This window comes from Vidua chalybeata, chromosome 3 (assembly GCF_026979565.1).
Source record: "Vidua chalybeata isolate OUT-0048 chromosome 3, bVidCha1 merged haplotype, whole genome shotgun sequence".
Classification (NCBI taxonomy): domain Eukaryota; kingdom Metazoa; phylum Chordata; class Aves; order Passeriformes; family Viduidae; genus Vidua; species Vidua chalybeata.
In genome coordinates, this window is record NC_071532.1 from 78,239,540 (window position 1) to 78,256,056 (window position 16,517).

The window sequence follows — 16,517 nt, forward strand, 5'->3', positions numbered from 1 at the left end:
GCTCTCAATCTGACCTTTTTTTCATTATATAAGAAAAAAAAAATAATGCTTATGAAAGGTTGAAGATAAGATCAGCATGGTGGGCTGGTAATTACATAAAGTGGTGTTCAGTCATTAGAGAAAATGTACAGTTGATCCAATGGCTTAGATGTGGGCGAGGAATATGATCTAGCTGTTACTGGTATAAAAGAAAGATGCAACTTTTTCATACATCAGATTTGGGAACTTACCACCAAGCGTTGAGGACAGCTCATCTTCAAACACCTTCCTGCATTTTCTCTGATTTATTCTTATCGAACAAGGGAGGTAATATATTTTTATTTTTTTAATTACTGTTACAGAGGAACATTTGCATATGTTTTGACATTCTCTTTCCCTCCTTTTCCAAAAGTTTCCTTCTCCTTCGCTTTGAACATTAACTTAAAAGTTACTTTGGGACTAAAACATCAATGCTTAGAGTTAAGCTAGCTTTGTAAGTAAGAGAAAAGGAGGCTCTAGAATTTAGAATTAGATTGCAGCTGAACATTAATAATTTTTGATTTCGGATTGGGTCTCAAACTTCTTCATTAGTAACTTTGTGGTGGCAATTGCTGTCAAATATCAAATGTTACACAGCCTGTGGCATTAGCACAAGACAAGATATTGTAAATAATGAGGTGAGAATTAATCTGCTGGGAAAGATTTAAAATTACCACCTTTCTAAAGAGCTCCTGAAATTCAGGCATTATATATTGTTCCAGTAGCTTAAGAAAAATAATATTTAATAGAACAAAGTAGAAGCTTCCTTGGATTTGACGGTGAGATGAAATAAGTGGCGAGAACATTAACTGGGTTAACAGCATGGGGGCAGTCAGAAAATTCAAGTAAGACCATCAGACTAAACAGCTATTGCTCTGGAAAAGTCAAGAAGATCACATCTGCGGTTTATTGACAGGTCTCTGGTGGTTTTGGTATGAGCCTGACAATCTGACTCAATATAGGAAGTGCAAAACTGCAATTTCAATTCCCCTTTTGGTTAATATAATGTAAAAAAATGTCCCTCTGGGATTCCCTCAAGCCATGTCAATGTACCAAATTATAGCATAGTAACTTCTTGGAAAAATTAATGTGAAGGATGCCACAGTGCCTTCAGCAAATACATGAAAAACAGGACAATCTGTCTAGGATTGTGGTGTTATTCCTGTGGCTGGCTTCCTTTATTGGAGCCATTGAAGCATTTAGGCTATCAGAAAGCTCAGGATAATGTAGCAACAGATAATTTGGAAAAGTCTGTCTGTCTTCTGCTGGTTCATGAGACCCTCCAGCTGACTTCTTGCACTCTAGGGAAAGTTTCCTTGGATGGAGCATGGCTTTACACTAAACTGTGGAATTGTGTTCCAGTGCAGGCAAGTCTGCCAGCAGTCACACCCCCTCTAAGGGTGTATATACTCTAAAGAGGATATACAGAAAACAACCTTATAAAAAAAGTGCTGTATTTCTGGAGGGAAGGATCCAGCCAATCCACTCTGTGTGGCTCCATAGATGCTGTTGAGCACAATTCAGTTCCCAAAATGTTTGGCAGGACCATAAGCAGACCATAAGTGTGAAGGAGCACCTTTCTCCTGCAGACACAGCTTACTCTTGTTGAAGGAACAGCTCACAGAGGGCTGGCAGCTGCCTCTCAGGAGCCTAACAGCCATGTTCAACATTTCCAAAGCTTTCAGGAGAAGTCCAAGCAGAGAAGGAAAACCATAGATTGCATAGAGCCTGTATGCATACCTATATGCATACGCTGATCTGGCTTTCGGATACCTCTTCTAAATGTTTCTTTCTAGTGCTTCCAAAATTGTTGCCAATGTTTTTTCTTCCTGGTCATTATTGGCTGTTTTTAATTCCTTTATCCTCTGTTTTCTGCCAGCGTGAACTGACTCACTGGGAAGGTGGGAGGGGGGAGGTGAAGTTACCTGTACCCAGCACCCAGCCTTGCCACCTGGTAACTGCCACGTCATCAGCCTCTTAGCCATTCTGCTTAGCTGGGCTTCAGATCATTCTCTTTCCTCTATTTTTGTTTTTTTCCTGTCTTTATTAGGAAGATGCTTGTTTCCACTGCCCTCATTCATTGCACTGCAAAGCACTACATATCACTTTTGCTCATAAACTTTGTCAGGCAGGGGCCAAGTTCTTTTCATGCTGCCTTTGGTTTCAGCCTTCAAAAATGTGTGTATTTGTATTTCCAGACAGATCATGGATTGCTATGGGAAGTATGCAGCTGTCACATTGACCATTTTGTCTGTATTTCTACATCTTCTTCATACTTTCCCAGATGGAGAGTTTCTCATGCAGGGTAAGCTGCTTTCAGCATTCAGAAATAGAACAATTATAAAGAATATTAATTAAATTTTCACATTTTATAAAGGTGGTCATAAATTTTACCATTCAGTTGCATTTATTGACAATGAGGGTATGTATAATAAATCAAGATAACTTCACTATGAGCATGCTTCCTATTTCTTCCCTAAATTTAATTTCTCCAGGTCAACGATGTCCCAGATGACCATGTCCTCAAGTTGATGTGGGTAACCTTAATCCTTGAAACACTATTGAATAGAAATGTTTGGTTTCTTGTACTCCTGTGAACTAAATTACAATGTAACATTAGGAACAGCAGAACCACAGCTTTTCCTCATAATATACAGAATATTTTTCCTATGTAGATCTCATAACATGGGATGCTGGTGGTGTAGCATTATGTGAAAGACACATATTAGATTTTAAGGGTACTTTGCAGGTTGCAGGGGTTTTTTTATGTAGCCTTAAATAAAATATTAAAAAAAGTGATGTACAAAAATCTTGGTACATTTAATAAGTGCTCTATAACAAAACCTTACCTAAAAATAAGCAATGTTTAAGAAGCACTACAAATCCTACTGGTGCTTTTAACTATCTACAGCTAGTAGGAAGTTTTCTAGGGATAGCTAGTGCTGTAGACAGAAACAAACCTTCACAAGTATCAACAAAATTGAAAAGAAAACCAGAAAAGATCCAGTAGTGCTTGTGGTTTACCTAGAAAACCACAGCCTAGCTTTAGAGCTGGTGCATGTTGCACAGTTGAAAAAACCTAAAGAGGAGAGCTTTGGTGGCTGTGCTTTTCTGCTCTGCAGACATCAAGCAGCAGAATGTGGCTTGTGCTTCCTCTTATGGCCTGCACTTTCCCTTTCTTTTTGAAAATACAGCTGGAAACCAAGTAAAATTCTCTTCCTTATATTTTTATGGCAGGTTGTCCAGAGTGCAAGCTAGGGGAGAACAGATTCTTTTCCAAGCCAGGAGCACCCATTTACCAGTGCACTGGGTGCTGTTTCTCCCGTGCCTACCCCACTCCAATGAGGTCCAAGAAGACCATGCTTGTTCCAAAGAACATTACATCAGAAGCAACATGCTGCGTAGCAAAGGCTTTTACCAAGGTGAGGCTGAGAATGAGGTCTGCTTTAGCTTCTTTTAGAATGCAATATTAAGCTGAAGCAGTGAATAGTAAAGAATATGGTTTTGCTGGAGGACACTGGAGAGCAGTTTGATGGAAGAATCCTTGGCATTTATGTCCTTTATGCCCTGGTTCTTTCTTTTTTCTAAAGAAGAAATTACCAATCAGTAGCAAGTCTGATATTCGGCTGGGATGAGGAAATTGGTGCAGTGCCACTGGATTTTATGAAAATGCTTTGTCTCATGACACCTGCAGCTCTGGTGATGGACTTGTCCCACTATTTTCAACTCTCCTGGATGTGCACACTTCCCTTAAATGCTATGCAGTGTGTATTTGATTTTAATAAGTAAATTGCCTCGTGTCTTTCCTGCATAGACAGGTGTTGTCTGGGAAAGTGTCTGATCAATACTATCAATTACATGTAGGGGAATGAGGGACCAAAACCATCTGTGCTGATTAGATTGAGATGGTGTTTTACTTTTTCATAGTATAACCAAGAGGGAACTGTAAATGTGTGCAAGTACTGTGAGCATTTAACATTCATCTGGAAGGTTCTTCTAAATCCAGTTATTTTGGGAGTTATTCTGCTCCAAGTGAAGAAACTTTACATTTTATGTAATAAATGGTGAGCTTGTTTCAACTAGCTGTGTCTATCCTGTGGTGACCTGAATCAGGCTCATTAAATGTGTCAGCTAGAGGTTCAGCTGAGTTACCCGCTCACATATTTTGAAATACCTTAGGGTACTGAAGTCATATGGGTATGGTTGGCAGACACAGAACCCATGAAAGTGTTTCTAGAGTGACAGCTGGAGGCTTGGTGAGATCCCCTCTGAGCCCTCAAATGGCAATTGACAGCTCAGTGGGTGCAGCTGAGGAGAGCGCTGGGCCCCCACTGGATGTGAGAGCCAGATACCTGATTTTAAACTATGCTGAACCAATCCTGGCTCTTCACCTGAGGAGAACATAGATCTTATTCTACACTGACAATGCTATACTTGCCCTGAGGCAGCAGCTAGAATTTGGTTGAGATTAAATATAAAGGTGACTCCTGTGTTCGTTGCCTTTGTTTTTGTAATTCGCATGCAATGTATTTTAAGGACACTTTCTGATTTTCTATACATTAGTTACTTGACACTTTTGGAAAATTAGACACTTTAAGGAATGTCCAAGTTAAAGAGCAGCATATTATGTCACTATGCATGTCACTACTGAAAACCTTCACGTTACAGCTCCAAAAACAGTGGTGATGCAGCTTCATAGGTTGGTGTTGAGGTCATCCTGGTACATGTACCCCAAAGGGCCTGTGTACTTTGTAATTAAGAAAAAGTTTTCAGACATATGTTACTTGACAGTGCTGTTTTTACTGCACAGCTAATCCTAATTATTTGTTATATGTGTGTGTTTTCTTTTTTTAAGATTACCCTTAAGGACAATGTGAAGATAGAGAACCATACAGATTGTCACTGCAGTACCTGCTACTATCATAAATCCTAAAGCCTGTCCCTTTGTTAATGGTCAAGGACAACGGTGAACAGAACATTTGTTTTTCAGCTTTTATAGCACCACAGTGTAAAACCTTATGTTTTCTGGTAAAGACTCTGGGTAGACCTCTGGATAAGATAGATGGCTATTTTATTTCCTCCTTGCTTCTTCATGCATTTAAGTAAGTGTAATTATTTCCATTAGGGATAAAATACAGCACTTGCATGACCAAATGCTTGATCTATTTTTAAAATAAACTGTCAGTTAAATCATCAATGTTTATTGAGGAAAATGGTGATTTATTAGCTTAACAGACAAAAATAGATTCTGATACAATTTAAATTTCTAGATTTTTCAAATGGGAGAGAGAGGGGAAAAGGAAGAGAGGGATGAGAAACTGAACAGAAGAAGAATTATTTCCCCTTATTCACTTAATGATTAAATTTTTTGAAGTTGCAATGTATCGTTCCTCCTGCTTTTCTTCCATTTTTATTTTACCTAATGGGCAGAGAGTATAATAGTATATCATCTATGCATAGTACTTTTTTTGTGCCATCTTTTCTATTTCTCTGAATTTATTCTTCTCCCATATAGATAGGCAAATGATTCAAAATCAAACCAAATATAGAATTTTTGTACACTTTCATGTAGCAATGGTGGAATAGAGTAGTCATACAAGAGTATTAGCTGTTTAAGCTGCTTACCTTTTGCTTGCCTTCATCAAGGCATAGTGCTTTAGTAGTTCCCAAATGCCTTGTGCTAGACCCAGGAATACAAATGGAAAAGGTAGGGAATGTGTTAGGTGAGAAGAGGAGCATAGAATATGTGCTCCTAACACCTGACATTAGTATCAAAAACTTGTTCAGTTGTTGTGGGTTGCATCGGGGGCTCTGGAGGAACCGCTCACAGGTCTGAAAGCCTGCCCATGGGAACTGAAGTGAATTAATTTCTTTGCTCTTCATCCTAATTTCTGGGGTGAGAACATCATCCTTGCTTCGGTCACTGGCCGCAAGGGTTTAAATGTGCTAACTCAAAAAGCCTCAGATACACTTGTGGGGGGTTTCCCTGCAGTTGAAGCTGTGAGGATAGCAGTAAGAGATTCCAATGGGGATAGGGAAGATTTCCTGGAGTGAGGCTGCGAGGGTGGCTGCTCTGTCCCGGGCCATGGCCGTGGCTCCTACCTGTGCCGATGACTGAAGTAGTTTAGACAGGCCCCCAGGGCTAAGCTGTGATGGGGAACTTGAGGAGCTGAAGATCGGCTTGTGATGATCGTACAAATCCACCAATCACCCCCCCCCTTCTGTCTATTGGAGTGCAAATTCAGTGCTATTTGCTAAGAATACAATCATGGGGCTTTGTGGAGAAGAAAAGGCTTTTCGTATGTAGAGGAGATGAGGTTCTTAGAGAAGCATTTTTCAGTGTACGTTCAATAAACCTTACTAACCTGATCTCCACACCTTAACCACTCAACTCCCTCACATGTGCTAACTTCACCGTGCCATTCCTGGGAGATGCTTTGCCTGACTTGCTCTTGAAAAAACCCGATTTTGTGAAGGAGACTGATCTCGTTGCTTCACTGCTCTTACTATTCTGGAAAATTTCAATATTCTGGAAAGCTTTTCCCTTAGTGTTTTATCTAAGTCCCAGTTGCTTCCACTTTACTTTTGGTCAGAGGAGAGAAAGTTGAGTGGGATGGTCTTTAGGATTAGCTTAGTAACACCAGCAGCACAGGTTTTCAGGATGAGGAGTCTAATTTCTCATTCCGGATCATCGCTCAAACATTGTGGGAATACATGTCAAGCAGCTGCTGTAGCTGACTCACGATTCCAAGCCGCCGTACAATTTTATTAAACGTGATTGATGTGGCTATTTTTGCAGGAAAGCCAGGTCCTACCTGGGATTCCTGGGCAACGAGAGAGGAGTGATTTGGGCTGCCGCATGATTACCTTCGGGAATGGTATCGCATTTTCTCATAACTTTGACAGGACTGAAAAGGAGAGCAGGGAAACAAATTCCCTGAAGTTTGCTTGCAGGAGTGACGTGCCTTTTTGTGTTGCCAGCCTTCTTGGATGACGTCTTACTCAAATCATCTCCTTGTCTACCTATGCTTGTGCTGCCCACAGCAGCCGCACAATAAACTTTTGTTTGCAACTTCTGAATCAACTTCCATATTTCGGGTTGTAAAACCATAGAAATACCATAGCATGAAACCTATGCTTTATAAAAAGAGAGGGAAAAAAAAAAAAAAAAAAAAAAAAAAAAAAAAAAAAAAAAGAGGTGCTCTAGCCCTGTGTTCTGCTAGGATACCTGGTGTTTTTTCAGCGGCTTTTCCCCTTTTGCTTGTACCAAGCCTTTTAGTCGTGACCTCCTCAACTCTCGGATCCCTCTCCCCCTCAGGCGGCCTCAGGCACCAAGAACTTGCAGAGTGTGTATTGTGAGGCTGTGTGGAATGGGGGGAGCACCGGCCTCTTTAAGTTCTCTGGCTCTAACTTTTCAGTTCAAAAGTAGCAACACATAGCAAGGAAAGGGGTGGAATAAGCACGCAGATACACAAACTGCTGAGCAGGTGGTAAGGGAAACAAGAAGACAGACCAGAGCCCTTCAGCCCTGGCTGAGGGCAGCGAGGGGCATCCTGGGCTTCCTAAGCAGCGGGAAGGGGGAATGAGCCTCCTGTCATGAGGTGCCGTGGGTGCTTGGGGAATGGGCAAAACTTTGTATCCCACGTGTGTGCTGCAAGGCCCAAGTGAACTGGAGAAGGGACCGATAGATCTTGGTGACAGCAACTAGCGAGACCAATATGCCAACACAACAAGGTCAGGGCAGACCTTACCAACCTCTACAACTCCCTAAACAGATGGTGGAGCCAGGTGAGGCTCTGTCTCTTTCCCCAAGCAACAGGTGAGAGGACGTGAGGTGGCCTCAAGTTGCAGCCGGGGAGGTTTAGACTGAATACTAGGAAATATTTTTTCACAGAGAAGCTTGTAAAGCGCTGGAACAGGCTGCCCAGGGAGTGGTGGAGTCACCAAACCTGGAGGTATTTAATTTAAAAGACGTGTAAACGCGGCAGTTAGGGACATGATTAAGTAGGGGACTTGGCAGGGCTGGGTTAATGGTTAGACTAGATGATCTTAAAGGTCTACTCCATCTGAAATGATTCTATCATTCTAAAAGAGAGCACTCATCATCTGGGATGAAATTATTTTCTTCTAGACACCAGGGTTGTCCCAGTTGGAGGGACACTGGGTAGGTCAAGTTGTCAGCAATTGGAGGGACCAGGGTGTATATTTATGTGGGAGAGGTTTAAATATTAGCACATGTAAATAACAAAATATGCTTCTTTTTCCCCTAGTTAATTTAATCCTGTATGTACGTGTGTGTGTAATTGTATGACAAATTTTAAGCTGGACTAATTGATGAGCAGGAGGAAGCCTGAACCTGGAAGGACTCAAGGTCTGAGGTCATGCTGAATAAGGGGACACAGGGTCAGGGCATGGGTGGACAGAGAAGCTGTGCTAAATTCAAGGAATCCATGACTGTGGAGAGGCTTGTGGGATGAATGTGTGGTCCATAAATTTTCTTGCTAGCAAACTTCAAGCTGGACTGTCTGGAGAGTAGGAGGAGACCCACTTGGTTTGGGTAAGGGAACCCAGGCATGGGTTTTAAAGCTTTACAAGCTGAGCTGATATTCAAGGATCTGTGAATGTAACTGTGCTCATGAATCTCAAAAGTGAGGACACATATGTTTTCACACAGGATTTCGATCCTTATCAGCTGGAGAGGAGGAGGGTGAGGGTTGCTTGTGGTTATGTGAGTGTGGCTGAAGGCAGTGGTCTGCTGGGTATTCTCTGTGCAGTTTCCTTGGTGCCTCTCTGGGACAAATGCTCGTCTTTTCTGCTGGACAAACCTGCACACAAGGACAGGAGCTGTGTCCAACAGACTGGATGGAGAGTCCCTGTGTGCCCACAGCTGGGCTGCCCCAGTCAGCCCAGAGAGATCCCTGAGTCCTGAAGTCCGCAGGGTTCAGCAGGAAGCCTTTACATCTTTAACACGTATTATTTGAATGCATTTTCTTTGGCCATTGTAGCTGTCAGAATGAGGTCAGATTGTGTTTCTTTACATTTGAAAGTAAGAGTGAAAATCCAGGCCATGGTTGGAAGAGTGGCAATGGTAGATCAGTGGGCCCACTTACAGTCAGGACTAGGAAAAACAATGCTATGTGTTATCAGGAAGCTAATACAGTGGACCATAATAGAGAATAAATGGCATATGAGTACTACTCTGGAAGACTATCTAGACTTATATGTGTAGGGATTAAATCCTATATTTGCAGTAAAAAAAAGAAAAACAGAAATGAAGCACAATACAGTTCCATTGCATTATAAAATGGCTAAAATAGAGGCTCAGTTGGTCATATATATTCAAGAGGGCACAGACAGACAATGTCATAAAATCAGAAGAAAAACTAATCCCTTGTTTATGTAGATAGCCAATGTACATCTTCTGCATTTTAGGAACAGGGTATTTGTGCATGGAGATAAAATGAAGTCTTTCTCAGTGTGGTTTATAAGTAACAATGAATCAGTCAGACTGATATTGTGGATTAAAAATGCTGAAGATCAAGCAGACTGAAGATAAAAATGATATATTTTTGCTGTCACAGTGACCTATATAAACTTACATCACCGCAGTCCTAATAACAAATTCATTCTGTGAGCAGAGGGGCTAGTGAAGCTTGATTTCCTGAGTATCTGTGCCATGTCTCATTGAAAATCCATGTTGCCATGTCCTCAGCAAACCCTCTTCCTCCTGCCTGGTGGTCCTGTCAGATGCTCTCCCGAGCTGCTGCAGAGCCATTAGCCAGAGCCAGGGCTGCTGTTTGTCCATCCAGCATGTTTTCTTAGGGGTGCTACCAACTTCTTTTCGGTCAGATCCCAATTTTTATATTTTGCCATTAGTAGGTGTTTATTTTCGCAGAGCTGCTAAGACCTTCTGAGGGCTGAGGTCAATACCCTTTATCCAAAAAATATTCAAAACTGACCAGAGACTTAAACATTTGCTGAGGAGCAGCTGTCGAACACCTGTGTGGACAGACAGAGAGTGTGAGGACCTCACTGCTTCCAGGTGCCAGGCTGAAAAACCTTTCAATTTCCAGTCCATAGCTGGTGAGAACAGGAAGGGTATCTTCTTGGCAGAAAGATAAAGCTCTCAAGCTGTAGGGATTTTAATGAATTGACATTTCAGACCAGACCTCTTACTCCTAGCAAGACTGAGAAGCTCCAAGTGAGCAGTCCTTTTCCCTCCCTTTAACCCTGCCTAAACAGTGTTTTTTAATAGTGATGAGGGGGAAAGAGGTTATCCCAGGGCTTGTTCTGGAAAAGTATAGGCTGATTCCCTTTTACAGCTGGGAAAAAGCTCCTTACTGAATTGTAATTCCCTTAAAAAATGTGCATACATAGCAGGAGTCTCTTGCAGTGGAGGGAAGGGCATCAATGAAGATTGCCATGAAAAAAGATTGATTTGAAGATGGTGCCAGGAAACTTGTGAACTCACTTGGTGATGAAATAAAGCTAACAGTTAATCAGGTGTCTGTTATAACAGGTGTCTGGAGGATTTCACCATTTAAGGGGTTTCCCTGTTGCTCTGCAGTTTCCCATGTCTCTGACATATGTTAACCCAGCACTTGTCCTGCTGTCAGGTTGGAGCAAGATGCCATCTCATTATCTGCACACATGTGTAAGCAGTAAATCTAACAGCTACTGCTCTGCCAAACTGTTCTGGGTCTGGGGGTATGAGAGAAACCACTATTCTGAGGGAAACAAAAGGCCAGGAAATTTGCTCTGGGAGAGGACTTCGGCTCAGTGTTAATTTCTTGAGAATTTGGGGTTTATTGAGTTTATACTTTTTTTAAAAATAATCTTTCTTCATAATTTTGATGATCTAAAAGCATAAGAAACATCTTTCATGTCATATCAATCATCCTTCTAGTCCAAGCACTCGGTTTCTGACTCGGGCAGTATCAGATGCTGTTTATGGGATCACAAGACTCTGGCCATTTCTTGCAGTTGGTTTCCCTTTTGCCACTCCCACAGTATCACAGAATCACTCCCTCATGTGCCAGTATCCACACTGGTTTACTGGGGGCTGCTAGGGATTACATCTCTGCCTTGTTCTTTTTCTATCTACCCATGTGCTTCTTTTGTATTAATTTATCCACTCTGGTTTGAACCTGCTGGTATTACGTGCTTTCATAACTTCCTGTCACAATAACTTACAGAAAGTAAGTATAAAATTACTTACTATATTTCAAACTAATTTCCTAGATACTCCCTTAATTATTTTGTAATACTCAACTCTTCCTGTTCTTAGCATTGTTCTCTCTATCACAAAGACCCCAGCACTTTTAGGTTTTCCTTGTAAGGCATCTGCTTGATCATTTTGGTTGTTTTTCCCCATACCTGCTTTAACTCTCTCTACTTCACCCTTCCTGAGATGCAGAGAGCAGACCTGTACTCCAATGTGGTAATATCAAAGTTACTTGTAGCAGCAAATTGAGGCCCTCTGTCTTGTTCTGGTACCCTTCTCATGAAATAGTATCTGGTTTCATGATACTGTTTTAGCTTATATTGCTGCCCAGAGACTAGTACATAATGACTCTTTAAGAACTTTTTTCTGACGTGTCGTTCCAGTTCTGCATTTGGCATCACCTGTAGTTTGGCTTATTTTTCCCTAAATGCATTAACTTACATGCTCTGAAGTTTATGTGGTATCTGTTTGACCATTTTGGTTTGTCTGGTCTTTCTGGGGTTCTTCACCTTCAGCATAAGTGTTGGCTGCCTGAGCAAGGGTTTAGTACAGTTTATGAATCTGAAAATGTCACAGAGGATTTCCTTCTCTAGTTTTCTGATTAATATGTTGAGTAAAACTGATTCTTGAAAGTAAAAGGTCCAGGTTAGCCTTACCCTTTATTTCCTATCCTTTAGCTAGCTTTTACTTTGTAAAAGAAACTTTTTCTCCAACCTTGTGGGAACCTTGTTTCTCTAAAACTCTATTTAGGCATTATTTTGGCATGTCTCCATTTTCTGCAGTATTATAATAGTAAAGCACCCCAAGTCTTATATCCAGTTCAAGCTGTCTCAAGCTGCTGCTTGGTAGAGATTGAACAATCCCCTGGTGATTGCTAAGACTGCCTTTACCCTGCTGCAGGGTTTGGAGTTGGGCTTCCTTACAGCAGAGTCAGTTTTCATTTCTTGAAAATTTTGTTAGGATATTTTCTTTTGGAGCAAGACCAGCCATAGTTTGGCTCAGTGACAGCAAGGTTTGAACTTCCTACACCTCTGCATGGAGACAGCCTAGAGAAGGGTCAGTCCAGAAACAAAACCACCACTCCAAACAAGATTCCTATGCCTGTTTCTCCTACTTCCAGGAATGACTGCAGTAAGTCACTGCTAACCTGTATGAACACAGTAACTTCTACCATGCAGTCACAGCTAAGGGAATCAGTGTTCAAAGAGGAAAAGCCAACGTGCTCTATTTCTCTATTTGTTTTTTTGTTTTATTTTTAATCTCCATTTTATTCCCCATCATTATTTTCTGCCCATCTTCTTAATAGTGATACTCTAGTGAGTGCCAAGGTGTCATCTTCAGCAGACAGGGATAGAGAATGTTATTCCTTGCTCCCACACCTTAACACAAGTATACACATATTAATTTAAGTAAGATAAGGCAGATAAAGGCATGAAGGGAGAATGATTTTTCTTTCCCCTGCAGGTTTTTAAGTTAGCTTGATTTGGAATAACTATGTTTGTACATGTGTTTGTCATTTCACTTCTTTTAAGTCTTTATACTAAGAGGTTCGTAATGTTCCTTTCATGTAAATATATTCCCAGAGGAGGACACAACAGCAAAGAAATTCTGAAAAGTCACAAAATAAACAAAAGGACAAAACACTGAGCCATGCATTATTGGAAGACATAAGGGTGCACAGTTGCCTGAGAGCCCAGGGGAAATAGCTCCAGCTGATGGGGCCTCCAAGCACAGAGCTGGGGGTAGAAGTCTGAAAGAGCTCCAAGTTAATGCTTAAAAGAGATGGGTAATTGCATAGCCATTAGTAACACTGACAACCATAAATGCAAAGATAATGGCAAGCATAAACAAATCCATTGCTCAAGATCTTGGCCCTGCAGGCATTAGAAGGAATAGAGTCTTTTTATTGCTTTTTGGTCAGATGAAATACTTGTTTCTGATAGGTTTTATTAATTTTTTTTTCCTTTTCTTGGGCATGAGGCATTAACCATTGCTGGGGCAATGATACAGGGTTTCATAGTGCAACAGTATTCCTAATAAAGATCTCTTCTAGTTTCCTAGCATTACTGAATAATTTCTGTCCCAAGCAGAAGAGAAAACATAATTTTGCTCTAGACGTGTGGTCTAGCAGTGGGGAGACTGAAAACCAGCAGAGTGTTCAGAACAATAAACATGGAGACAGCATGATGCTATTTACTGTAACAACTTGCCTTTCTGTGTTCTTCATTTTCTCCATCCTTGGGCAGCATCAGCCCAGGGGCTTTTTGCTGGTGCCATGGATGCAGTAGATTTCTGTGAAGTGCTTGGGAAGAGAAAGCTGGTGACAATACAAATGAGTCCAGTGGTTATGCTCTGGATCCATCCAGTGGTTGTGTTGCAGATCACCTCAAGGACGAATGGAGTTCCGGGCTGGGTACAAGGGCTCTACAGGCATGAGGTGATGAGCATAAAACAACTGATCTCAGTGTCTGATGTCATTCTGGATGTCCCTGTGGCTGTGAGTGTAGGTAATGAGGAAGATTTGCTCCTTTTTAGCTGCTTGATTAGAGAATGGCCATGAGGCAAAGATAATGCTGAGATTCTTACATGAGGAACGTGTCAGATAGAACACAATGCCTTTGTTGTATGCATAATCTCTGTTGAGAAATTACTATGTATTTGAACTGTGCTTTGTCGTTTCTAAAACCCAATTCAGAGTCAGTGTTTTGATACGTAGAGTTAAAACTCTGCCCTTGATGTTTCCTATTTATTCTGTTTTACCTTACCCTGTACTACTAAGTGTCAAAAACATTGTTACTGTTTTCTTCCACAGGAAGGAACAAAAGTTGTTCTGCTTCTGCTATTGTAAAACCTCGTTTCAATGGGATGGGTAGAAAATCTTGTGCGTGGTCGATAGTAGTTTAAGACTGAAAACCACTCCACCCGCTTCCACCTCTTCAGGTAAGATAAAATAGGCCTTACAGGAAGAGGGTTTGGACAAGATCTGTACCTGATAAGAGTCTTCTGAGCAGACTGCTAGGAAAGAGGAGCAGAAGATTGCTCCCTGGGAGCAGCTCCCTGCCCTCAAGCCCTGGTTTGAACAACAGTGCCCGGGCTGGGAGAACAAGGTTGTACAGGCAGGACTGCTGTAACTCCTCTATTTTCTTTTTAGGCCTCATAAGCTACATTAGAGAGACAATGACACATTATCATATCAGATCCAGGGACCCACGTGAGCCTCTCCAGACAACCAGCAACCAAGCACCTCTAAAAGCTGTCTGTAGCTGGGTGCTAAGATTCCACCAGGCTGTTGTGATGAGGACTTTACCCCACATGCCATTGGGGATCTTCTCTGAACAAAGGACATGAATATTTAAATATATAACATATAATATACAAATATATAGCATCATATACATTTATATGTTTATTAAATACTATATAATGTATTTATTATAGAGTATATATATATATATATTTATGAGATACTTGAATACTACAGACACATTCACTACAATAGGAAGATTAAGCCACATCAACTTCTTTTGGCTGTGAAACGTCTTGTATAACAGCTAGAGAAGGTCACAATTTAACTTAGGGATCCTTAGACCTCCTCCCTTTTTACCTGCAGGCGCCTGTCCCCGAGTTAAATCCTCACTAGAAGGAAACATATCCTGTTGCCATCATACCACAAATGGAACTAAACTGCAGCAAAGAGCCCTGAGTACATCACCACAAACACCGTGACCGTGACTCCAGGCAGCACCGCCTGAGAAACACCAACACCTTTAGGCAAGGGAGGCCAGAACGCCACCACCGACCACACTCTCAGCAACGCTCGTTTCCCAAAGGCAGACTTAAAAAAATTAAAGAGGGAACAAAAATTCATAGCTAGACTTCATAGCAAAACCTACAGACTTGACAGCCCAGAATATCACAGCTTTTCTGATGAGTGTTTTGCTGCTCGTACTCCGTCTTTCCACAGCAGAGGCCGTGGCTCTGTCGTCTCTCCTCTTCCAAACTTTCCTCTGTACCGCAGAGGTGCGAACTGTCCGTTCCTTTAAAGGCGTTAGGCGGTCAAACGCAGCGAGCGCTGCCTGCCTGCCTGCTGCGCTCTGCCAGACCCGCGGGCTTGGCTGCTGCAGCGCTCAGCCCTCTCTCCCGGGCTGTCTCAGCCCTGCAAACCCGACCCTACTCGCACTCCCAGACCCTTACGGCTACACCCCAACAAACACCGCTACCGCTGTGGGAGGCTCTTCTCATCTGTGAGAAATGTCAACCTGTCTTTTTTCTTAATGAGGGGCTGGAAGTGCAGGGCGGCTCAGGTGGGAAGGGGCCCCGGGGGGTCTCCAGCCCAGCCTCCTCTCAGCCGCTCAGCTGTGAGATGGGGTGGATTTAATGATGCTGCCTGGCGCTAGGACGGGCTGAGCTTTAAATGAGGAATACAAAAGCAGAAATGCTTTAAAGATCTTTTTTGTGTGTGCAGGTGTTGCACGACCAGGACATTGTGTCTGTGTAGACCCAAGGTCAAAGTAATACTTTTTCCTTTTTCTCTCCCTGTTGGGTCCATATTGGGTAGGAAAAACACAAGACACATCGAATTGTTTCCTGCCAACCTGTATTAATGTTGATGTAGACTGAGATGCCGAGCTATGACTGTTGGATTCTCCTAATTGGAATGCTGCTTTCAGATCTCCTGTCCCACATCCTACATGCATATTCAATTTTGTCTCAGAGGAAAGCTCCTTTCTCCTCCGAAACCGTTTTTTTATCTTTCCAGATTTATTTCCTAGGAACCTTGAAAGCATGAATATATAACAGAATCATTACCAAGAATCCAAAGGCTTGGACTCTTTGTGTTTTAATTTTCTTTTGCTGCAGTTCCCAGTGTGAGTATTTATGGCCCTTGAATGCCATCCAGTGGTGGAAAAGCAGGGCATCTCCCAGCCTGCTGAGAAACTGCCTCCAGACACGGCGAGTTCACACGGCAAATTATTTTTACATTTACAGCTTATCGTTCTCATGCCCTATTTGTAGTGAGATCAGAAACCATAAAAATATATTTTATATGGCAGGGCACAGCGACAGAAAAGCCATCTGGCGTTTCACAGTTCTTTAAAATATGAGGCAGAAATAGGCTGTATTTATAATTTGAATTATAATTGGCTTTAAAGCTCAGGCTTCAAACAACTGGAAGGGCTGACTTTTTCGTCTTCATCATGATTTTTTAAGGCAGAATTTTCTCTTGGGATTTGCTTGCTCCAGAGAGCTAAAATGTGAGCTGCCATGGAGGGAG

General features: G+C 41.8%; 1 protein-coding gene across 1 annotated transcript; it reads left to right on the plus strand.

Annotated features, from left to right (window-relative positions):
* The first annotated feature begins 241 nt into the window (after positions 1–241).
* CGA (glycoprotein hormones, alpha polypeptide) lies at positions 242–5,307 on the plus strand. The gene is made up of 4 exons (XM_053938883.1): positions 242–306; positions 2,217–2,323; positions 3,256–3,440; positions 4,874–5,307. The coding sequence occupies exons 2-4, from the start codon at positions 2,224–2,226 to the stop codon at positions 4,949–4,951; spliced, it is 363 nt and encodes a 120-aa protein (XP_053794858.1). The 5' UTR covers positions 242–306; positions 2,217–2,223; the 3' UTR covers positions 4,952–5,307.
* The last annotated feature ends 11,210 nt before the right edge of the window (positions 5,308–16,517 follow it).